Source organism: Lissotriton helveticus, chromosome 10 (assembly GCF_964261635.1).
Source record: "Lissotriton helveticus chromosome 10, aLisHel1.1, whole genome shotgun sequence".
NCBI lineage: Eukaryota > Metazoa > Chordata > Amphibia > Caudata > Salamandridae > Lissotriton > Lissotriton helveticus.
In genome coordinates, this window is record NC_136071.1 from 1,125,214,062 (window position 1) to 1,125,239,652 (window position 25,591).

Here is a 25,591-nt window from a genome sequence, read left to right on the forward strand (position 1 = left end):
ACAATACCTCCGGATGGAACAAGCATTGTTTCTGCCCCCAGAGAGTGTGGTCTCTCACCTGCAGGGGATCAGAAACTGATCTGTGGTGGCAGTCTGGTCTATACCAGTCAGCCAGTACACTAGTTGTTAGGTTTTCAGTGGGCACCGCTAAGGTGCCCTATTGGTGCATGTATTAATAAATCCATCACTGGAATCAGTGTGGGTTTATTAATACGAGATGTTTGATACCAAACATCTGTAGGTTCAGTGAAGGCCTCATGTAGCTGGGGAACTAGAAATTACCAGTGTCCAGCACATGTACTTAAAATGGCTTCCCTGTTCACTTTTAATATCTAAGAATCGACTTACACATCACAGGGGCATGTATGCTCATACAATTATGCCCACACATGTAGTACAGTACACCCTGCCTTAGAGCTATAAGGCCTGCTGTAGGGGTGACTTAGCTATGCTGCATGCAAGTTCTGCAGGCATGGCACTCAGGAGGTCTGCCAGGTCATGTCTTCACTTTTCTTTGTACCATGTCATGCAGCCTGCAGGGTCAGTTTGCATGAGTGTGCGGAGGGGTACCTTAGAGCGGCATAATACATGCTTCAGCCCTTAGGGAACCTCTTTAGCCTCCCTGCCCTGGGTACCAGGGTAGGGACTTACTGAGGGTGCTAAAGGTATTTCCGATTGGGGGAACAATTGTACAGTTTTAGGGAAAGAGATCTGGCGCTAGGGACCTGGATAGCAGGAATCCAGTGCACGTCTGTCAAAATTGCATCGAGTACGGGCATAAATTGGGGGTGACCATGTCAAATAGGGTCACTTTCCTACACTTCTCAAGAAACAGACTGCAGCGAACTCAAGAACTACCATCCTATCTCTCTGCTCCCCTTTCCTGCCAAAGTCCTTGAAAACGCCATCAACTGCCACTCACAGAACACCTGGATAATCACATTCTTCTTGAAACCTCCCAATCCGTATTCTGCACCAACCACAGCACTTAAAACCGCCCGGATCTCTGCCAACGACAACATCAGAACCCTTTCTCGACTATAGAGAAACAGCCTCTGATTCTCCTCTCAGCATAGTTTGACACTGTATCCCATCACACTCTTATCAAAAGACTTCATCACATTGGAGTCCAAGTATATATACTGAAATAGATCACCTCCTTCCTCAGCGGAAGAACCCAGAGAATCCGCCTACCACTGTTCCCCTCGGAACCCAAGAACATCATCTGCGGCGTTCCTCAAGGCTCTGCCTTCAACCCCATGCTGTTCAACACTTACATGACCCCCTTGGCCAACATTTTCAAAGATCAAATCACAAGGGGAGGGTAGAGGCAAAAGAAGGTAGATTTGTCCTCCAAGACACAATCAAATAACCAAAAATGAGTCCCTCCTGCTGGAGAAGAAGGGGAGATGTAACCTTTTAGTAGGACTGGGAAACGGAAATGTTCTTTTAAATAACCCTTTCCCACCAGGATTGCCCCATGATGGCATGCTTCATCATAGGGTTCATCCCTGCCCTTCTACGGACAGGGGCGTGCTGCTACATGCGAAGACGCTGGAGCACTTTGTAAATGACTGTTCCTATACACCTATATTGGTTGGAATTATGGAGTGCGTTACTTATTTTGAAAAGGATTCAAAATACCAAAGTAGTGGGGAAAAAAAATACTTTATTCACTCCCCTCGCCGATATGCTAAAATCTGGGGATGTTAGGAAACGCTTCAGGTATATGACCCACCGTTTCCCTGGTCAACTAGTTTCAAGCCCTACCCAAGGACCAGAAAAGGAGAAAATACTCCCACTACTAAAGTTATAATAACTCATTATTAACAATGAACAAAAAGTGCAAAAATTAAGTTTTTTTGATAACCAAATTTATTGATTTTAGTGAAAACACGAGCACAAAGAAAAACAAAAACTGAAGACCAGCAGCAAGTAGAAGCATCAGTGCACATCAGAGACCTGATGACGTCATGACATTGAATATGTCCTGTATAATCCTAAGCATAGAAGGGAACAGGGTAACGCCCACCGTGGTCAGACCGCCCCGGGAAGTTTCAATCCTCTATCACCCCCACCCATTTGCCCCACATTTTACGGTATTTCTTTGGGCATCCCCTGGCTTCATACAAGGGCTTTTCCTGCGCTGCGCACTAGTCCAACCCCCCTGCGCCATTGTGGGCACTGCCGTGTTCAGCCTTCTCGCTGCAATGTCCCTTTTGACCACCGTCATGGCTGTGTTTAGAAAGAGTTTGTCAGCTCAAATCCATCCAGCCCCTCTGTGACCCCAAGAGTACATTCAGTGGGTTCAGAGGAACCTCCCAGCCCAGGACCGCAGTGAGTTCTCCGACCATGGATCCCCAAAAGCGTGTGACTACTAATCAAAGCCATACCATGTGGTAAAAGTCAGCTAGTGGTTGACTACAGCGGGGGCATACCGCGTCGGACCTGAGCCCTACATGGTGGAGGAACTACGGTGTAAGGTAGGCTGCGTGGAGGTAGTATATTTGGACTAAATGGAGCCTTGCCGAAGCTGTGATTGTTGTAGGTGACATTAGCGCGTCTCTCCAATCGTCATCTTCCAAGGTCCGAGCCATCCCTCCCAGCAGTCTCTGAGGCCTTGCAGTTCTTTGGGAGTGTGGTTCGTGAAGGAGTGATAGATGCAGGAAATCCCCCCTTTCCCCTAGTTGCCAGTCATGATTTGGGCTTCGGGCGGGCTGTGTATTCCAGTAAGGAGGAGCCCTCTGAGATGTGGGAGTGGAGGGTGTGGTGCAATTGCAAGTAGCGATAAAACTGTGAAGGATGCAAGGAATACCGGGTTTGCAGGTCTTGAAAAGTGCACAGACGGTCCCCTATCCATACGTCTCCCAGCTGCGAGAGCCCAGTGAGTTCCCACGCTCTGAAGCCAGATAAATTTGCGACCTCCTGGAGCCCTGTCAAAGCGGGGTATATTGCATCAGTTTGTCTAACCAGCAGGTGTGGCGCAAAGAGGCCCGCCAGGCCAGAAGCACCCCACGCATGACTGCGGGCATGGTTCTGGGGATGGTGCTCCCGTACAGCATCCCATGGATGCTGGACAGGCCCAAGACATGTAGTTCCAGTCTGTATGCTGGGTCGGACCAGCCACCAGTAAACCGATCGTGTATGGTGAGGAGCCGGGTTGCCATGTAATAAAGGTACAGGTTTGTCACCCCAAGGTCGCCATTAAAGGGCGGGATCCGGAACTGGGTGAGGGCCAACCGGGGCCTCCGACCTCCCCAGAGGAACTTTTAGCGAAACTGTATATCTCTCTGAACCACGGCCGTGAGAAGAGCAAGGGTACATTCTGAAGTAGATATAGGAACCGGAGTAAGATCATCATTTTAAACAAGGCTATTTTGCCCATAGGGTTCAAGTGCAGCGTTTGCCATCTGGGGTGGTCAGCTTGGACCTTTTTGAGCAATCAGGCAAGGTCTGGGAGGAGGGCAACCCATATCCCGCGGTACTTGAAGGACTGTCTCCGATGAGGTATTTTGGTCTGCCAGTCGAAGCACTCCCTCGAAAAATGAAGGGGAACCAGAACTGAGTTCAGTCGGAGGCCAGAGACCTACTCGATGAGAGAAGGCACCGGGGCCTGACTGCGCTGGCTCCACTTGAAAGAGCATAATGTCTGGATAAAGGGCAATTTTGTCTTCCCCCAGCCTGGGCCATTTCCACCCCATAATTTGCGCGTCCGACTGTATGAGGCAAGCGAAGGGCTCCATTGCCAATGCAAAGAGGAGGGGCAAGAGGGTGCAAACCTGCCTCATGCCGCTCCTGATGGGGAAGGGCTGTGACAGTGCTCCATTGACCAGCACCCTGGCCCGCGGCTTACTGTATAGTCTTTACCAGGTTTGCAGAAGTATTTCCTAAATCCCATCTCCGTCAACTCCTCCTCAAGATATCGCCAGTCCACAGAATCAAACGCTTTCCCCGAAGTCAACGAGAAGGAGAGATGAGTAGGGAGTAAATCGCTGGCGATTCTCAAGAGCGAGGTGGAGGTGCCTGAGACAGTGTCTGGTGCCCCGAGAGGGCATGAAGCTGCATTGGTCGGGGTGGACCAGCTTGGCCAAATGGTGTCGCATGCGATTGGCTAAGACAGAGGCAAAGTTAATGAGAGAGACGGGGCGGTACTAAGAGCAGTGCTTTGAGGGGGGCTGAGACTTGGGAATCACCAAGATGGTGGCATTATCAGTTTCCGCATGGAACAAGCCCCTGTCTGTCGCCTCGGCGTACACCTCCGGAAGGTGAGGCCCTAGCATGTCTCGGTAGGCCACATAAAACTCATGTGGGAGTCCGTCTGGCCCCGGGGTCTTACCAGAGGCCATTTGAGATATGGCTTCGTTGATCTCCTCCAGAGTAATTAGGAGGTCCAGCGCCTCCGCCGCAGGACAGAGATCTGCTCCTGATGAAGCATTTCCGGGAGTGAACGATTTGGAAGTTGAGGGGAGTAGAGGGCGGCGTAGTAGGTGGCAAAACACTGAGCTACCTTTCCGGGGAGTGGTGAGTCGAGCTATCCGGGGCTATCACCTCCGTTATAATGCGGTTGGCCAATGGGTACGTGGCCCGGAGATGGAGGAGCTTACCGTTTTTGTCTCCCCAGCCATAGACTCTCGCCACCGAGGACCTCTACAACAGCTTGGTAAACTCCAAGAAAGTCTGCCGAAACATCCCTCAAAAATGCCACTCTTCTAACTTGGGCCTCGGATCTCCCCTCAGGCGGCTAGGCCTCGATGAGGGTGGCTTGAGCTTCCAGTAGCGCAAGCCGGGCGTCTTGCACAGTGCGTTGGAGTTTGAGCTGGCCCTTAGCGAAGCCACGAATGGTGGCCTTACCAACTTCCCACAGGGTACCAGGTGAGGAGACCAAAGTAGCGTTGGAGATAGTCGCCCACCGATTCCCTAAAATCTTTAACCTGGAGACATCAGGCGTTTAGCCTCCAAATCGGCGCAAAGACGCTGGGAGGTTGCCAGTCTCCATCATTAAGGGTGAATGGTCGGAAATGCCTCTGGGGAGGATGGTGATATCTTTAATTATTCAACAGTCCATGGCTGGCATGAAAATATAGTCCAATACGTGAATGTGGTGGGATGCCGAGGTTGTGTGTGTCATGACGGGTCATTGGATGCCAAAGTCTGCAGGCGTCGCATAACCCTAGAGCGGCCTCCCAGTTCGTCAAAATATTAGCGTGGGTGATTCTAGTGGCCGAGGGGGCTCCGTCGGTTTCAAGGTCAGCTTTCAAGACTGCTTTGAAATCCCCCCCCTCCTTCCCCCCCTCCCCCCAACAATGGTCATTCCCAGGGGCAAGGTGGCAATACAGATCTGCGGTACGCTTAAGGGTGAAGGCCATCAATAATGGCGGGAGTAAAGGGACAGCAAGTTCAGGGCCCAGTCTCCTATGGTCCCTTCCAAGGCCACAAAGCTACCTGAAGGGTCAGTAGTGATCTTGCCTAGTACAAATAGGAGGGCACGGCGCACAAGGAAGGCTATGTCCCTCGAAGGGGCAGTTGTTGCCTGCAAGGTGGGTTTCTTGGGGCATCAGTATGTCAACTGCGTGGCGTGGTGTGTAATTCAGGACTGCTGTTCGCTTGACTCTAACAGCCCATTAACATTCCATGACATTATGTGGAGCATTCCCCTCCCACTATTAGTGTCTGTCATGGGGGATAAAAGTGTGCGGTTAGACTCTCGGAACGGGAGGCAGGTGCGGGAGGAATGCTCCGCCTGTATGAGTTAATAAGTGCATCATTGTAGTGTAAGCTGTGCGTGCGCTTACTATGCTGCCGGTCAGAGATGGTGGCGGAATGAAGAAGATGTGTCAACAAAAACAACGGTCCTGTGTTCCACCCCTCTCCCCTCCCTATACTTCGGGTCGACAGATGCTTCCGTTCCCGAACAGAGAAGAACTGGAAAAAGAACCAAACTGAAACAGTTCAGAATGGGGATTTGTGGAGGACCCCATCTCATATCAGGATGTTCTGTGGCAGTATCCATCAAGAGAGATAAGCGGCGTCAAGTTTCAGTACTGTTCCTGGGCTGCAGAGCTGATCACGGCCAGCGGTCCATTGCAAGCTCAAGGTAGGACCTTGAGGAGGGCCGGACTCCGGGAGAGATCAGTATCGGTTAGGTTAGGTGGAGATGAGCGGGCGGAGTTCTTCCCGGGTCCGAGAGGTGTGGGGAGCCAATGCGACGCGCAGTCACTTGGGGGTGCTCCAGACGCTGAACTATGACTGGGGCCCAACGGTGAATCTGATCTGGCTTGCTGCGAGTCTCATTTCCCTGTGCGAGCGACTGTGCTTAGGTCATGGTTAGGTAGGTCCCTTCGGGCATCCTCTGTGAGGCTATTGGGGTAATAGCCCCGGCCATTGACTCGCAGAGGGCGCTCCTCCATTAGCCACGTCGAGGCTTCCTCAGGGGATTCGAAGAAGAGGGTCCTGTTTTGGAACACCACTCGGAGGCGGGCCGGGAAGAGAAGCCTATATTGGATGTTCAAGGCATGGAGCTTTGACTAGACTTCTCCGAAGGAGCGTCTTTGGCCCTGGACCTTCCTGGTATAGTCAGGAAAGATCATGATCACCTGGCCTTGATATTTGAGATGTTCCAGCTTGCGTGCTTCAGCCAGGATGGAGTCTTGGTCCCTGAAATTAAAGAATTCATCCTATTATTGGCTGGTGGGGTGCACCCGGTGGTGGCTTGGGGGCAAAGATCGGTGGGCCCACTCAATTGCTAACCACAGGGAGAGAGAGCCCTTGAGCATCCACGAGTGCAGCCAGCGTTCAATGAAGTCAGGTGTTCTGCCCTGTGCCAAGCCCTCTGGAAACCCCACCAGCCAGAGGTTGTTTTGACCTGTTCTCGGCGTCCTCAGCCCTTCTGTGTAATTCTTGAGTTTGAGTTTGAAGGCGGCTGACCTGGCTTTTAAGCTGTTGGATATCACCCTCCACCATGGAGATGCAGGACTCAGTTTCTTTGATCCGGGCTGTGGCGTTACGAAGGTCTTGATGGATTAGTCATGTCAACCTGGACTTCTTCTATCTTGCCCTCCACCGATGATTGAGAGGTGCGAATGACTTGGAGGATAGTAGTGAGATTCGTAGTGGCGGGGGCATCTTTGTCCGCGGGACCCCCGTTGCCCCGGTTTCGGTGGTCGTGTATTGGTCCATCTTGGTCTACGTGGCGGGAGGTTTCGGTCTCCGGACTCTCCCCATGGTCTCGTCCAGCAGGAGGAGCCGGGACCCCAGGCACATCCGAAGTGGGCAAGGCCGACAAACAGGGAGTGATCGGATCAGCAGCCACGGGCGCCTCTCGCGCCGCTCCAGGTGATGGGGGGGATTCCGGAAGAAGTAAGGAGGGGCTCTGGTCCTCAGCTCAGAGATGGCTCTGATAGGTCCCTCCAACCCAGGTTACCGCGGGGTTCCACGGTCAATCTCCCAGGCGTCTTCAGCAGTTTCCATTGAGAGGGTGCCGATTGGGAGAGGGGACCAGTCAGCCCAGACCCAGATTGTGCTGTGGCTTCACACCACCAAACTAGGAGGGGCCCAAAGATCAAGGATTTATCTGCGTCAGGACCTGAGCGTACTCTGCGGGCATCTGCTCTCAGGAGCGGGCGAGAGGGAGGGCCGCCATCATCCTGAAGTACAGAGGTCCCTTGATGGAGCCATCGCCAGCCTCAGCCGGCAACGGAGGGGCCCCGTGGGGCGCGCAGCTCCTAAAAGGGTGGGAGGAGGGGGCCTCCTTGGAATGGGGACCCCCTACTGCCCAAAAGACAGCCGGTCCACTCCAACACGTCCAAGCTCCCCCAGGGGCCCTCCACCAGAGCCTACACACAACCGAAAGGCTATTATGATGGCGCACCTCCTGCCGGCGGGAGGACCTCCCAGAAGGATCAGTGTGTCCGTTGGCTGCTTTTGAGGCGTGAATGTCAGCTGAGTTTGAGGCATGTGGGCTGCTGAATTCATATCTATAGCATAGATCGCCGCCTAGTGTTGGGTCCGGATGATTGCACATTGTTGTCCTGGAAGAGTCTTCGAAGTATCACGAGATAGGTGGCTCCTCCCCTGGACTACAGTGCGCATGGGCATCGACTCCATCCCCAGATTGTTTTTTTCCGCCATTGGGTTCGGATGTATATTCGACATCTCCAGTTCGGAATCGAAATAGACTATTCTTAAGGCCTGAAGGCTTTTTCCTATACCGTCGGTATTGTTTTGCGGTCGGTGCCCAGCTCTGCTCCGTCTCCGTTCCGGAGTCGGACATCCAGAAAAGTTGCGTGGCTCTTCGGTGCTCGAGGCCCAGTCGACGCAGCAAGACTTCGACGACACATCATGGAACGGAGTCCGTTCAAGAAATGTCCCGTGTGCGGATCGAAGTACCCACACATCGACGTCCACCCCGTGTGCAACAAGTGCCTGTCGCCGGACCACGATGAAGCCAGCTGTATGGCTTGTTCCAGGTTTCGATCGAAGAAAACGATTCGACTTCGGCGCGTGGCGCGCCAGGAGGCCAGGAGGCCCGGCGGTCGGCCCCGGCACCAGTGGACATCTTTGACAGAGAAGAAGCAGATGAACAGGAAGTTCATATGCAGATTTCCCCTCCGGCGGAGATAGACTATGAATACGACGCGGATGTCGAGGTGGTCGAGGAAGAAGTCGATAATGAGGCCTACGGGGCCACCGGTTATAGCTCATGTGAAGAGCTAAGCCCAGAGCGAACAATTACTACGGCTCAGGTCGAGGGATCGCCACACGGCCTTACCCAAGACCTTCACCCCCAATCCACGGCCTCGCCTACGGGCCCGGCTACGGACACTTCTACGGAGCCTACTTTGGTGAAACCGAAACCTTCGGTGTCGACTAAAACGAAACCTATAGAGACGCCGTAGAAACAAAAGACGTCTGTCCCTCCGGCAACCTCCTCGTCTTCGGACACGTCGGGGCAGCCGAAACCGAAGAAGGCCCTCTACCCGGGGAAGTCGACCAAGGACGCCGAGCCAAAGTCGGGCAAAGGCGCAGAGTCAGTCGGTCAAGAGTGTCGAGCCGAAATCGGCCAAGGGCGTTGATCCGAAGGCTGGGGCACCGCGCCCGGTTCTCAAGTGCACCGACAAGTCAACGTCGGCGCTGAAGGCCCTCGGCACGGAAAAAGGGCATGGTGTGCCGAAGGGGCCTGATCCTGTGCCTCGGCCGGATAAGAACAAGGCATCGACGCTCGAGTCTTCACTCGCAGGTGGACCGAAGATGTCTGTCGGGTCGACGAAACCGTCCGCTTCCTTTACGAAGCAGGTGTCGGACTCTCTACAGCGCATCAGGAACAAGGCTTCCGCGTCCGCACCGAAGGATGCTTCCACACCGAAGCCGGCTGCTGCAACGCCAAAGTCTTCGACGCCAATCCTGTTTACGTTGCCGCCGAAGGTAGCGCCAAAGGCCTTCGCACCACGGTCGGTCACCGAAGTGCCCGTCCACGGGTCTACGTCGTCGAAGCCTTCTCAGCCGCTTGGGAGCTTGAAACCTCGACAACCCTCGGTAGAGGAGCAGTCGAACACTTTATCGACGCCGACACCGGGAAACTAACCCTCTACAAGAGGAAGATCACGGCAACCCAGCCTTTGGAGTCCTACACCATTCCTTTAAAGCGCAAGAAGCCTGCTGTGGACTCCCCTGTTCTGGTGGAGCCTCTTGCTCCACAAACTCCACGAGTGGCTACACCCTCAACACCTACTCAGATGAAGAGGGTGGAGGTGATGAGGACAAGGAGTATAACTTTCCAGCCAACACTGATCCTGAGGAGCACCAAGACTCATGGGCAGATGCAAGTGACCCAGTGGATCAGCATACTGCACAGGACCCTCAGGTCTACAATGTCAAGCCCTCTCCTACTGAGGATTCAGCTGCATTTAATGCTCTCATTGAGAGGGTGGCTAAAAACCACGACGTGGAGCTCCACGCTGACCCTATCGAAGTGGACTTCCTATTTGATACCTTTTCAGCAGCAGAGAAGACTGTCAAGACTCTCCCCATGCTAAAAGGGGTTCTAAAACATGCTGCAGACATTTTTAAGGAACCCACACGGGCCAGGGTGATCAACCCTAGGATTGAAAAGAAATATAAGCCGGCACCTAGCGACCCTACCTACATCAAGGGCCAGTTGCCATTGGACTCTCTGGTAGTTTCTAATGCCCGGAAGAGGGCGAACTCCCAGACCACTGGTGATGCTCCTCCCCCTGACAAGGAATCTAAAGTGCTGGAGGCATCAGGGAAGAGGGTGGCGGCTCAAGCAGCCAATATTTGGCGTATTTCTAACACTCAAGCACTCCTAGCCAGATATGACAGGGCCCACTATGACACGCTAGAGACCCTGTTACATCATCTTCCAGACCAGTATAAGGAGGCAGCTGAGATGCTTATTCAGGAAGGGAAGCTTATCTCCAACGCTTCTATTAAATGTGCCCTGGACGTGGCAGACACCGCGGCCAGAGCCATTAACACCAGTGTCATGTTTAGACGTCAGGCCTGGCTCAGAATCTCCGGTTTCAAGCCGGAGATACAAACCACCATCCTCAATCAGCCAGTAAACCCAGATAGGTTATTTGGTCCAGAGGTGGATACCACCTTAGAAAAGATCAAGAAGGATACCGAGACTGCGAAGTCCATGGGGGCTCTACAGTCCCAGCAGTTTCGGAGCAGTAATTTTCGTCGCTCAGGCAATAGAGGTGTTTCCAGAGGCCAGATGTCCCAGCAAACGCAATACAATAAAGGTGGGGCGCAGTCCTCTTACACCAAGCAGAGTAGAGGCGGCTATCGGGGCAACAGCACCAAGGGCAGAGGTCGCGGAAACAACAACTCCCGCTCCTCCGCCACCAACAAACAGTGACGCCCTGTCACTGCCCCCCGACCATACTACACCTGTCTGGGGGGGAGACTCCAGCAGTTCCTGCCAGTCTGGAAATCCATCACCACAGACAGGTGGGTCAGGAAACTTATCCAGTTCTGTTATTGTCTGGAGTTGACATCCACTCCACCCAACATGCCACCAAAACACCGTCCTATGTCCACAGAGCATTTGCACTTATTGCAGCAGGAGGTACTTGTCATGCTGCAAAAAGGGGCAATCGAGCTCGTGCCGGTGGAGGAAGAAGGCACGGGAGTGTACTCCCTGTACTTCTTAATCCCAAAGAAGGACGGGTCCCTCAGACCCATTCTGGACCTCAGACCCCTGAATCAGTACATTCTATCAGAACACTTTCATATGCTCACACTGCAGCAGGTTCTCCCGTTGCTCAATCAGGGAGACTTCCTCGCAACCTTGGATCTCAAGGATGCCTATTTCCACATTCCACTGCATCCATCACACAGAAAATACCTCAGGTTCACCATTCAGGGTCGGCATCTCCCTTTCGGGGTGACCACAGCGCCCAGGGTGTTCACGAAATGCCTGGCGACAGTGGCGGCGCATCTCAGGAGGCAGAACGTTCACGTTTACCCTTATCTGGACGACTGGCTTGTCCAAGCAAAGTCGGCCCAGCAGTGTGCCGCCAACATGTCCCGCACCATTCACCTTCTTCACAATCTGGGATTCTCACTAAATGACCCGAAATCGCACCTTCAGCCAGCCCATGTACGGCAGTACCTGGGCGCGACTATAAATACTCTGGCAGCCACGGCTCAGCCAAATCCTGTGAGGATCGACAGCATTCAGTCACTGATCCAAAAGTTCAGACCGCAACACTCGCTCCCAGCAAGAGTGTTCATGCAGTTGATAGGCACGAAGGCCTCCTTCATCTTCATAGTCCCGCATGCGAGGCTACATATGCGTCTGCTCCAAGAATGCTTGGCTCATCAGTGAACTCAGGCTCAGTGACAGCTGAACGACCTAGTGTTGGTGACCGGTCGAGCATACAACTCTCTGCATTGGTGGAATCCACACAACCTTTGCAAGGGCCGACCATTCCAAGAGCCTGTGCCGCAGATTATCCTGACGACTGGCGCATCTCTCCAGGGATGGGGAGCTCATGTACTCCACTACACGGTGCAGGGACTATGGACTACGCAGCAAAAGAAGATGCACATCAACTACCTAGAACTGATGGCAATCTTCATGGCATTGAAGTCATTCAAAGTACATCTGTGCAACAAAGTCGTGTTGATCCGGACGGACAACATGACGGCCATGTACTACATTTAAAAGCAGGGAGGCACACACTCTCCACAGTTGTCTCATCTGGCTCAGAGCATGTGGAAGTGGGCCATTCAGAGGAACATCTTCCTCATGGCGGAACACCTCCCGGGCAAGAACAATCAGATGGCGGATCTGCTCAGCAGACACAGCCATCAAATGCACGAGTGGGAGATACACCCATCAGTACTCCGCCCGTACTTCCAGCAATGGGGTCATCCGGAGATAGACCTGTTTGCCACAAGGGAAAACGCAAAATGCCAAAGCTTTGCCGCCAGGTTCCCTTACCCACAGTCGCAGGGCAATGCGATATGGATGAACTGGTCAGGCAGATTGGCGTACGCTTTTCCGCCAGCACCTCTCATACCGCTGGTGGCACGAAAGCTAAAGCAACACTCGATGACACTCATCCTGGTTGCTCCAACGTGGGCACGCCAACCATGGTACACCACGTTTCTGGAACTTTCCGTGGTACCGCATCAAAGGCTGCACCTCACACCCAGGCTTTTGACGCAGAACCGTGGCGACATTCAGCATCCAGATCCGCAACAGCTCAACCTGGCGATCTGGCTCCTGAAGTCTTAGAGTTTGGCTACCTTGACTTGCCTCCTGAATGCATGGATATCATACGGGAGGCAAGAAAGCCCACCACCAGAGCTTGCTATGCAGCAAACTGGAAGCGGTTTGTCATTTACTGTACTGAACACAACATCAACCCGCTAGATGCATCCACTCCCAACATCATCTGTTATTTGTTACATCTTTACAACTGCAATCTAGCAAATGCTTCCATTCGGATACACTTATCCGCCATAGCGGCTTATCTCCAAAACAGGCAGCATCTCTCCGTTTTCATAGTGCCTGCCATTAAAGCCTTCCTAGAAGGACTGAAGCGGGTCATCCCTCCCAGGACCCCGCCTGCTCCTGTATGGAACCTCAATGTGGTCCTCACCAGGTTGATGGGCTCACCTTTTGAGCCTCTACATTCATGTGAGATTCAGTTCTTAACGTGGAAAGTGGCTTTTCTCATTGCCATTACGTCTCTACGTCATGTTAGTGAGCTACAGTGGCTCACTGTACAAGAGCCATTCATTCAAATTCACTCCAACAGGGTGGTGCTGCGCACTAACCCTAAATTTCTTCCTAAAGTGGTTTCGCAGTTCCATGTCAATCAGACCATTGAACTGCCCGCGTTCTTTCAAAACCCAGAGACAGTTGCTGAAAGAATGCTCCACACTCTTGATGTCAAACGAGCTTTGATGTACTACATCGATAGGACCAAAGAATTTAGGAAGACACAACAACTCTTTGTTGCCTTTTCAGCCCAGCACAAAGGCAACCCCATTTCCAAAGCAGGTATAGCCAGGTGGATCGTTAAGTGTATTCAGATTTGCTATCACAAGGCTAAGCGCACTTTAACGGTCCCCCCCCAGAGCCCACTCCACCCGCAAGTTGGGGGCCTCCATGGCTTTCCTTGGTAATATCCCTTTGGAAGATATTTGTAGATCAGCCACATGGTCTACACCACTCACGTTTACTAAACACTACTGTGTAGATGTGCACTCCAAGCAGCTGTAGGGCAGGCTGTTCTTAAGACACTTTTTCAAACGTCTGCAGCTGGCACAGGCGGCCGCCTTTAATGGAGGGACTGCTATTTATTCTATGCTATAGATATGAATTCAGCAGCCCACATGCCTCGAACTGAATATGCTACTTACCAGTATGCATCTGTTCTTGGCATGTAGGGCTGCTGACATTCATATCGCCCGCCCTCCTCCCCGGCGCCTGTAGCGGCTGCAGAATTTAGACTTACTCTTAGCATGGTCATCGCTCACACTGTTTGGCTAAAAACAATCTGGGGATGGAGTCGATGCCCATGCGCACTGTAGTCCAGGGGAGGAGCCACCTATCTCGTGATACTTCGAAGACTCTTCCAGGACAACAATGTGCAATCATCCGGACCCAACACTAGGCGGCGATCTATGCTATAGATATGAATGTCAGCAGCCCTACATGCCAAGAACAGATGCATACTAGTAAGTAGCATATTCATTTCCAGGGGCCCGGCTAGGCAGATGAGCGAGGGGACCCAGTTCAAGCAAGCCGCCCTCCCGCTGCCCCAAGCGGCAGCCAGCTCCCTCTGTCCCCAACCCCGGGCCTCAGGTGGGAAGTGGGACTTAACTACATCTCAGATTTAGCCGCTTTACGCCCTCTTTTATTATGGCGTTCTATTTGGCCGAAAGAGGAAACTTTATTTACACAACGTATTATTAAAGACTGCCTGAAGCTTGACCATTGTTCACGTATCCCCTGGTTAAGTTTTATCCATTATTGGTATAGCCTCCTGTTTAATTGTAACATCTATATAGAACCAGAGTATGCAGCTTTAATTAAAAAAAAAGAGCTAAACCTTTTTAGTCTATAAAAGGGAGACACGAGGGAGACTAATTGGGCAACAACCTACCCTTGTATTTTACCAGCAATTAAATCTTAAAGCTGCTTTTCAGGCATATTTGACTGATGTAACAAAAACCTCCCATCCATTTGTCCTGACACGCTTAAGGCTAGGGATTTTCCATCATCTCGTGGCCCTCCCGATTATGAAAAAAAGTTCCAGCTCTGTATGCCCATTTATATGTCTAAACAAAGTTGCTGCCATTTTTTAATGTTTTGTAAATTTTCCTATTTTTTAAGGAAATTTTATCTGAAACCTTCGTTTTTAAAATATAATGTTCGATCCACTAAAAATGCTATGAGGCTAGTATCTACTCTGGAAAGCCCGGATGTTTGCTTCTATGTGGCATCTTATATTTTAAAATGCATTGCTGCTAGGAAATCTATTACTTTTTAAGTTTGTATATAATATGATATGGTGCAATGAATCTGGTATCTAAGGCATCTTGCATTTTTTGCATAATTTGCACAAAAAAGAATATAGCTGACAAGTGACAATTTATAGCGTAATTTGCACATAATGTACAATGTTAGCACTTGTCACTTTTGGTAAAATCTGTATGATATGAACACAAATTATAGTAGGTATTTCATTGTGTAATTTATACATTAGGCAACATTTAAAACTCCTGGGTGACCATTGTCTGTTATGCATATTGTAAGCACTAGCCTCTTTATTGTGAAATTTGCACATATTGCATAATATCCTTTAGACATATATGATACTTTATGCATTTTGTACAGTTCTGGACATCTTTTAGCATTTTTTGCACATATGTATAATGCCTATATTGCACAAATAGTTGCCCATGGTAAGCATGAACTATTCTGAGAATGTTATGGAGGCTGTTATGTATTTTTAAGTTTGCTTATTTGGTTGTTATTACAAACCGAATAAAGCTTTTGAACTGAACTGATACTAACTCTTCCTCAGCCATAACCAACTGGGAACACCTACCCCCACATCCAGAGGTCGCAACACAGATGGGCAACTTCTTCCCTCTCACAGAACTAGAGGTTGAGTGAGCCATACTGGAAGTAAAATTAAGATCCCCCCTTGACCCCTGCCCCCACTTTATATTCTCCCAGATTACATCAATAATATGCCCTTATGTCACTCACCTACTTAATAGATCCCTGGACACAGCAGGTTTTCCAGAAATATGGAAACAGGCTGTAGTGACTCCTCTGATTACTCCTAGGACTCTGAGCCAGAGTTCAAAAGGGTGCTCAAACAATAAACCTTGACTGTTATTTAGCCAAATCGTTTCATTACTGCTCAGCTCCTCTCCTCATCCACTATGTCTAAAGACCTTAATGTTGTGAAGGAGTTTTGTCATCCCTCTGCCCCCAGCTTAGCTGTCCTATGGTCTTGGGTGCTTTGTGATCACCTTTCTAATTCCTTCTCTACTAAATCACAGATGTATATGAGGACATTATGGCCATGTCTGAAGATTTGAGGCCTATGGTCATGGAAACCTAAATCATTGGACCAAGTTGTCTCTGATATCCCTTTGATTACCGTCTTGAATGTCAGTTCCACTTTTCTGGCCTGAAGTTTGGGCCCCCACAAATACTGCTGTCCTTGCTTTTCTCCAGTCTTCTGGCCTTCTCTGGTTATATGAGAATTTCTTCAGGCACCCATCAATACCTCAGTGGGATAGTTCCTCAGCCATTTAAGAAAGTGTAGTCGTTTCCCTCCCAAAACAAGCTGGATTGGATTGAAAACCCTTTTAACTATTAACTTCTTTTGCTGATGCTAAAATTATGAAGAAACATATGTTTGTCTAGCTGGCCTTAGATCTTCTTGGATACTGGAATTTTCTGTTTCATAGCCAAATCTGCTTTTGCTCAAGTCACCCCATGGATGCCATCTTAATTACACCCTTTTGACCAGCAGCTCACTTGTCAGGATCTGGACTGTGTGGAGGTTATCTTGACCGCACTGTGGTTGAACTGTATAAATAATACTAATTATAATTTACAATAAACCTTTGGGGAACATGCATATTTTTAAGTTCTGTGCTTTGACTGGCAGTATTTATAAAAAATAAATAAAGCAGGTATGATGATGTCTGGTCTGTGTAGGCTGAGTATGAATGGTATAGTTTACGTATTATTTCTCTGAAGACTTATCTAGATGCCATAACATAAGTTAATGCATGTATGGACCAAAGCAAGCCAGATGCCATACATTAATAAGTTGCAGTAGTAGTAGGAGCCCAGAACGGGCAACATATTGATGGTCACATTGTTGATTTGTGTGGTGAAGGATAGTTCTTACATTAAAGAACATACCAGGATTTCTCGTCAAGTTGAAAACTGTGAGGTTGTGGCACAGATTATTTGGAGTGAGTAATGTGGAATCACTCGAGGATCTCCAGAGCCTAGAAGAAGGATTTCATTTTTGTTTCCATTGATGCATAGTCCGTTGTGATCAAGGAACTAACTTTGTTAGTTCAGTGACTTCGTAATTTTTGGGGAATTCTGATTAAAATCTGGGTGCTATTAGCATTCAAGTGATATCCTTCATTGTGGGTGTTGAGGATCGTTATAAGATGTTCTATATAGCAGTTACATAGGAAGTGTTGAGAGGGAAGAGCTGTTGGGCACCTGACTGCTGATATTGAAAATGTTGTTGTGGAACAATCCTAATTTAACCTGCCTGGTACAATTTAGAATGACTGATATGAATCACAAGACCAACATTCTCCCATATCAAACATGGTCTCAGGATGAACCTGGGGCACCTAACTGCAGGATGAAGCACCTGACTCCTGAGAATTTGTTATAAATCTCAGGATGCATGAGGAGAACACTGTGATCAGCTTTACTGTTGACGATCAACAGAAAAGCCAGAAGAACTACGTGTCAGGTTTGGGTCTAATCTCTGGAAAACATCAGTTCTTTCCTGGGGATCACTGATGAAATTTTAGTACCCCACGATAGTATAAAACCTGACAGGAAGTCACCCAAGAAAGCATTTGTGTATGCTATTAATTTCGATCCCAGGACTGCTAAATTGCACTTACCAAGAAATGTTTACCTGTGCCTATTACCTACACTTCTAGGCTCAAAGCTACAAGGAGATTAACATACAGTTCATACTAAACTTTAAGGATGTCATGAATCCTAAAATCCACAGGCTCTGTGAGATCTACAACTAGCATCTCAGATTTAAGCAGAGAAACTGATAAGTAATGCCCCTGAGTGGACTCACGAAATGGAGCAGGAAAAGGAACACGCAGGTGAATTGCCAGAGACCATGGCTGATCTATAGTTGTAAGTAGTGAGTGTGTAGAGCAGTGTTAAACTATGAAAAATATTTACTAATATACATAATTAAGATAATTAAGAAATATACTCATTTGCTTTGAGTCTTGGCGACTGCTGACTTGGATGCAGAATTAAATGGGGATTGTAATTATGAAAATGTTCAGAAAGGTTAAACCACAAGAGGAGAAAACAAAGAAAAACTGTGAGAAAAAAGAAATGTCACGCGGAAGGAGCTAGGTTGATCAGTCTCACATCGTTGGTAGCAACCCTTCAGCATTTAGTTGCCAGGTAATAATTCAGTGTGAAGACGCACTTCAATACTCAGCAGTACCCATCTCCCCGAAGAGAAAGTAGTATGGATTTTCCCCATTCAATATACCATCTTGTAATAGGAAAAAGATTGCAGTTGATGGAGCAAACGAATAGAGGATCATCCTTATTTGATCAGTGTTCCCGCTGTCTCATGAGAGTCCACTCTCCACAATCTCCCTTCTCCTCAACCCACATGCTTGAGCGACGGTGGGTAGGATGAGTTAAATCCTTCCGTCAATCAGCACATGAACGTCTGCTTAAGCTACGATCTGTCTGGAACCACTGGTAAGTTCTGACAAAGGATTTTTGTTATTTAACATTTATTGGAATTGATCTACTTCGCATGTTTGTTCTGCTTTCCTCTTCAAATCACAGGACTGCGAGGACTTGTTTCAGCGCAGTCCATAAATTAGGATATTTTTTTAACCTTTTATATAGTTGGTCAAATAGGAACAATGTATCCTTTCCAGAAGGGAGTTCATACAGCAGTCTTCAATGGCTGTTGCACCCAAACAGTAGGTGTTAAAAGTTTCTTAGGGTTGATTTCCCCCCAAAACAGTTAGTCTGGCACAGAGCCCAATACCGGTTTCTGTATCTTCCTCAAATCTACTTTTGAATGGACACATGCACTGCAGCAACTTCACATATACGTCATATAATGATGCACTATTATATGATATTTTGTTAAAGCATTGTGAAGAAAGATGATGCTGCCAATATTTGAACTTCAGTGTTTTAAAATACATATTTGATTATTCTTAATAATAAATGCCTTTTTGGTCACTTGTTCAAACCAAGTAGCAGCCCAAGGACAAAGTATCCTGCTAGCTTTCATTTGCAGTTGCTGTCTGCGTTTTCTAATTAAAGTGCACTGTCAGAAGTTTCAACAAAAACAAATTATTAAGTGACCCTGGAAAATGCAGTTAACAGTGGGTTTGTCATTTTCTAATATTTAGGGATTCTAAGTATTGTGATTTCAACGAATGTTCAACTTTTTCAGGTTCTTCTACCTTTGCCAGTTGATGATGATGTTAAAGAAGAAGATTTTGATGAAGAGAGGTATGTAATTGTTGACTTTCTGGCATGGTTTATATTTTAATATTAAAAAACTTTCCATATAAAAGTAAAATGTGATTACTCAAAGCAAGTATTTTAACAGAATGTGTTTGATTTTTAATTGACAATGATGCAATTGTGTTATTACTAGTCCTTGGATGCATCCTCTGGTGTTTCGTCCTTTCATTTGATACATGCACTCTGTGTAATTGCATACAAGTACCTGCTTGGGTAGATTACTTATGGCTTCGACATTTTCGCTTTGTTTCCTTCAGGACTGTGCAGTTCCATTTGGATCTTTAGTGTCTCATTTAAAAGAGTTGTGCTAAACTGTAGGCATTTAAAATATTAGAAAGCTTTCAGTTAATTGGGGAAAAAAAATTCATCATCAGGTAAGAAAGAAAATCAGATGTGGATATATAGGAAGTGGAATGCAGATACTAAAGAAAATTTATGCGGATAGTTACAATTAATGTTTGTGGTTTAAATGATGCTAGAAAAAAGGACCTGAAAGAATATTTTAAGGCACTTCAAGCTGATCTGATCTGTGTTGAGGAAACACATGTAGAGATTTCCCAGAAGTTTTTACTGGAGCAATTGGGGTATAAATTACTGACTTGCACGACTCAGGGGACTAAAACCCGTGGGGTAGCAATATTGGCAAGAGCAAATACCGTTATACTGAAAAAACAGCACTCCGATAAATATGGTCGATGGGTTTTAGCCGAGTGCCAAATGCAAGATTTTAATTTTACATTATGCTCTATTTATGCACCCACAGTGGATGACCCAGAGACCCTTCTCCACATTAATTCTCAACTGCCTAATTGGCCTCTTCCCATTATATTATGTGGGGATCTGAATATAAATGGTTTGAATGGGCTGTGGAAGAATGATCCTGGTAGGTTTATTGGCAAAAAGAAAAAAAGCCAGAGAGCTTTGATACAGCTTATGCAGGACAATGGTATGATTGACATTTGGGAGCAGATAATTGGGGGGGAGGCATCACATACTACTCGGCTCCCGATAAATCTTTAGCGCGCTTGGATTATTTTATGATCTCACCCTCGTTGATACCGATGGTCAAGATTAAAAAGCTTCCGAGATTGATGTCAGACCACAACCCGCTTTCTATGGATATTTCTATACCAAATCGGCAGAAAGGCACAACTAGTTGGTCATTTGAAAGAGCTCTATTGCAGGATTCGAGTTATATTGCCCACATGGAAGGTTGGCTCAGGGAATTTTTGGGGATTAATAGGGGGACGGCTTCACCAGCAATAGTGTGGGATGCTTTGAAGGCGGGTATCAGAGGGGAAACTATCAGTTACTCTCTTAGACGAAACAAGCTGGAAAAGGAAGCTATAGAGAGAAAGATAAATTTAGTAGTGACGTTAGAAGAAGAGCTGGTTAAAATTATTAGAGCTAAGGGGGATGTGATAAGAGCTGACAAAAATCTGCCTTTGGCTAAGGCGGCAGTAGGCGAAGTATATGCTTCAAAGGCAGCAGGAAAATATCTAGCTAGGAGGCAAGAGCAATATGAATATAGCGAACAAGTTGGTCGAATTCTAGCTATAAAAACACGGCAGGCAGCTACCAGAGGTCAGATCAGAGATGATCACGGAGGCAGGAATATTAGTTAAAACGCCAAAGGAGATCTGCTCAGTTTTCCAGGATTTCTATGAGAAATTATATACCCAGGATAGGGGGGCATGTCAAAACGAAGAGGAAATTGAGCAGTATTTAGAGGCTGCCTCACTAGATAGGCTTACGGTGGAGGACAAAAATGCTTTGATGGTAAGCTTTACCCCAGAAGAAATACAAAGGGCTTTTAAAGATCTCCCTTCAGGGAAAGCAGTGGGACCTGATCTGATACAGCTAGATTTTTACAAGAATTTTTTTTAAATATTAGAAACTGATATTAATAAGCTTATGGTCTCGATACAAAACGGAGCGGCACCGCCGGGGTCCTGGGGCGAAGCGTCAATGGTGGTTTTCCTCAACAAAAAAAAAAATCCCTAGCGACCCAGGCTCATACAGACCAATAAGCCTAATGAACAGTGACACTAAGGCTTACTCTAAAGTTCTGGCCAATCGTTTAAGCTTGATAATAGGTAAGGCCATTTCTCCCTGGCAGCACGGGTTCATCCCTGGGAGGGGCACCGCTGACAATATCAGGAGGGTATGTACTCTTTTTGACGGTACAGCAGCCTCACGAGACCGTATGTATTTAATATTGCTGGACCCTGAAAAAGCTTTTGATAGGGTCTCGTGGGGCTTCTTATGGGCAGTAATGAGTAAAATCAATTTTGGAAAAGTATGTATAGGGGCGTTAACAGCCCTATATAGGAGCCTGGGTATTAGGCTCAGAGTAATGGGGGAACAGAGCAAGGCAATAAAAATTGAACGTGGATCTAGGCAAGGGTGCCCCTGCTCCCCGCTACTCTTTGCCTTTTATATAGACTCATTTATAAGACGTATCGAATCAAATAAGAATATTTTGCCATGTTTTGAATGGTCATGAGACCAAAATCCTGGGCTATGCAGACGATCTAGCAATAACATCAGCTGTTCCAGTCACCGCGTTAGCGGAAATAGAGAATGAAGCAAAAATGTATGGGCTCCTATCAGGGTATAAACTGAACCAAGGTAAAACACAAATTGTCAAAAATCACCTAGCTGTAATAGATGATCAGAGAATCACAGAGTCAGCGGTATACTTGGGTATTACTATAATGTCTGATCTTTCGAAAGTGGTTGAGAAAAATTTGACCCCCGTGATTAGAAAGGCTAAACTAGATTTCGATAGGATGGACAATCTGCATTTAACAACTATTGGACGGTGTAATGTGATAAAGATGCTGTTATTACCTAAGATTCTATATCTTTTCCGTACAATTCTATTAAAATTCAGCAACAGTTGGTTTAGGGAAATTGAGGGGCTCTGCAATCGATTTATATGGGCAAAAGGCATAACTCGAAGAGCCATAAAATTGTTAGCACTTTCTAAAGACCGGGGGGGGGGCTCGCAGGACCTGATTTTAAGGCTTACTATCTCGCTGCAGCTTTGCAATACATTAGAGGATTCTTAGGTGGGAACACGAATGACTTCTGGAGGGGTAGTGCAGGGATCCCAGATATATTTGAATTGTTGGTCCTGGATTCTAATAAGGGACTTCTCACATTTAAGGAATTAAATTACTATAAAAGAACGAAGTTCAAGACTCTGGGGGCTGTTATCTCAGTTTGGTCTATGATTCGGAAAAAAATTTAAATTGGGAGAACGAATTTTTACACTCCTTTGTATTTGAACGAGGCACTCCCAGTGGTGTTCCATGACCAGGTGATGAACCGGTGGGATAGTCTTTGAGTTGGGACAATAGGAGATCTAATGGACGAATCAGGCTTAATTACATTTGATAAGGCGAAGCAGCTATACGGTGTGGATCGGAGAGACTTTTTTAAATACTTACAGATAAGATCAGTGTTACAAAGAAAGCAAGTGGGTAATTGCAAATTTAAAAAGGAAGACCTGATGGAGCTTGTACGAGATGAGGATGGCTGCTCAATCTCACAACTTTATGGTGAAATATGCCAGCATAAGGATGATGACCGGGTAAAGGTATACGAGAAATGGAGAATTAAACTAAATCTAGTTGGGAATGAGGGTGAAAAATCACTTATGCTTGCAAACACTATTTTAAAGATGGCGAATCTGCAAGCATAGTATTATAAGACCATGTAAAAACTCTATTACACACCGAATAGAATAGCCCGCTGGGGGGGAACTAGTGGGATATCCTTCCCAAGATGCCAAAGCTTACAGGCAGATACGATACATACGATCCTAATTTTAAACCCTTTTAAACAAGCATTAGAAAAGTTCCTTAAGGAGGAATTGGGGATCTCTATTAGCTTAACCAACGAGGTTATGGTCCTCGGGGTAGCAAGAGAGGGGCATGAGATACCTCATCAAGAATTTATTTTTATGGCAATGAGCCGACTGTGTATTGCTATGTTATGGAAGGACCCATACCCTCCGTCATTTCAACAATGGCTTTCAAAGCTGCTAGCTATTTATACCTTGGAGAAAGCTCTGTATGAGAAAAAAGGCTGGAATGCGAGGCAGCTTGGCAAACGGGTCTGGGCACCGATCGAAGAATGGAAATCAATGGTAGATGACTAATTATAAAAATAAAAAGGATGGTTGTCTTCATATGGATTGGATAAAGAAGATGCATCGCGGAACACGTAACCACATTGACCACAGTCCTTAGGGGCGATACCGCTGGTGTGAGAGTAGTGTGCGACCCCACCCCCAATTGTAATGGATTGGATAATATGTTGCCTCCTTAATCTATATTTTTGGTTTTTCTTTCCTTTTTATTTTCCTCGGATTTCCTCTTCCTGTATATTCCTTTATATTAGCCTTTATATACTGCGGTATGTTTTTGTATCTTTTAAATGGAAGAATATATGTTGTATTATACAAACGCATTGAATTGATCAATTGTTTAAAGTTTAATAACTGATGATGAATAATAAAAAAAAGCTTTCAGTCAAGATTTCATGTGTGCTGTCAGAACGTAGCCACCCGCCCAACCACCTTTCCCATCTTTTACTCTGCTTACACTGTTGCTATTTACAATGGCATTATACACACATTTAAAAATCGGAATTACTATGTTCGAGGCATATGAGCTGCAGATCACAAACTATGCATAGATCGCCATTTGGTGTTGGGTGTTTGCACTTGTTTTTGTCTTGGAGAAGTCTTTGGAAGTCACAAGATAGGTGACTCCTCCTTTGAATGATCCGCCATCGGGCTCGGAGTCGTTTATCGCGCTCCAGTTCGGTGCCGTTACTGATACAACTTTCGAGACGCAATCCATCACCCTTTCTACGGTATTGTTTTTGATCGCGAACCCTAGTCGTCGCGCTTCTCTCCAACGTCGAAGTCCTTGATTCCGATCATTGACGAGGGCCTTCGGGCCTACCTGGGCCTTAGCATTTGGCTCATGGAAAGGACTCCATTCAAAAAGTTTCCTCGATGTGGGTGGAAGTATTCCCCACACCGATCTGCATGAGGTGTGTAACCTCTGCCTTTCACCGGAGCTCGAGGCCAGAGACTGTGCAGCTTTTGCCTCTTTCTGCTCCAAAAAGACCATTCGAGATCGAGCTGGAAAAACAATGGCTCGCTCGTCGACATCCATTCCCGACGACATCTTCCAAGAGGGCGTCAACGTTTGAGAACAGGAGCGGGTCGAAGAACACAGAGCCTGCGACATCGAAGACCTCACTCCGGCGCAGCGGGTCGTAAGTAGGCACGTCGAGCCTGACCCCCTCCATACACCATCCAAAAAGGCTACAGTCACACCTTCACCTTCGGGCCCAGGTGCACACCGAGAGACTGTTTCCCATGCCCTGCCTTCAGGCTCGGCTAAGAAGCCTATTAAGCCTTCAGGCCACTCGGGCTCGAGTCAGCCTGCCGTCGGTACCGGCACTCATTCATCGGCACCGAAAAAGAAAATGACCTCCTCTTCCGCGCCAAACACTGCCTCCACATCAAAGCACTGGGCATCAAAACCACCAATTACCGACCCTTGCATCCCGAAAAAACACTCGGAGCAGAGCAAAAACCCATTCTCCCTAAAGGTTCAGAACAACCTTCGGAGCCGAAAACTTCGGAACCGAAAAAACTTCCGGAACCCAAGAAAACACCGGTTCCACTTACAGAGACTGTAAAACCTCACGGCTCTATGCCAAAAGACAAACCCGTTCCAGAACCGGTGCCCCGTAAAGCAGCCGAACCTAAAAAGTCGGCGCCGAAAGACCACTATCCATCAGAAGAGCTTTTTATGCCAGATCCTAAACAAAAGACTGTTATAAAAGACCCCAAAACTGGTCAGTTCATCCTAAACTCAAAGAAGAGACCATTGGATACGCCTGCTCCGGCTCCACCACCAAAAAAATGGGACATTGCCACATCTCCACCTGCCAGATAAATATAAAAACAGGGCCAATGACCTTATACAAGAAGGGAAAATAATCACTAATACTTCCATTCACTGTGCTCTGGATGCAGCATTCACCGCTTCTAGAGCAGTCAACACAAGTGTCCTTCTGCGTAGACATGCTTGGCTACGCATTTCTGGTTTTAAAGCAGAAGTACAAACTTCTATTCTAAACCAACCATTCGATCAGGAACACTTATTTGGGTCGAACGTCGACTCATCACTAGAAAAAATGAAAAAGGACACAGACACAGCCAAATCCATGGGAGCATTGCAATCGCAAGCTCCCAAGCGTTCC

General features: G+C 47.5%; 2 protein-coding genes across 2 annotated transcripts in view; both read left to right on the forward strand.

Moving 5' to 3' along the window:
• TOPAZ1 (testis and ovary specific TOPAZ 1) overlaps positions 1 to 25,591 on the forward strand; it is a 2,142,665-nt gene that overhangs the window by 452,814 nt on the left and 1,664,260 nt on the right. The window contains exon 5 of the mRNA XM_078663910.1: positions 19,224 to 19,282. Coding sequence (XP_078520036.1) covers positions 19,224 to 19,282 — 59 coding nt within the window. The remainder of the gene's footprint in view (positions 1 to 19,223; positions 19,283 to 25,591) is intronic.
• Positions 4,591 to 16,118, forward strand: LOC144785293 (uncharacterized). Its single transcript, XM_078664269.1, has 3 exons — positions 4,591 to 4,660; positions 9,642 to 10,691; positions 16,057 to 16,118. The coding sequence occupies exons 1-3, from the start codon at positions 4,591 to 4,593 to the stop codon at positions 16,116 to 16,118; spliced, it is 1,182 nt and encodes a 393-aa protein (XP_078520395.1).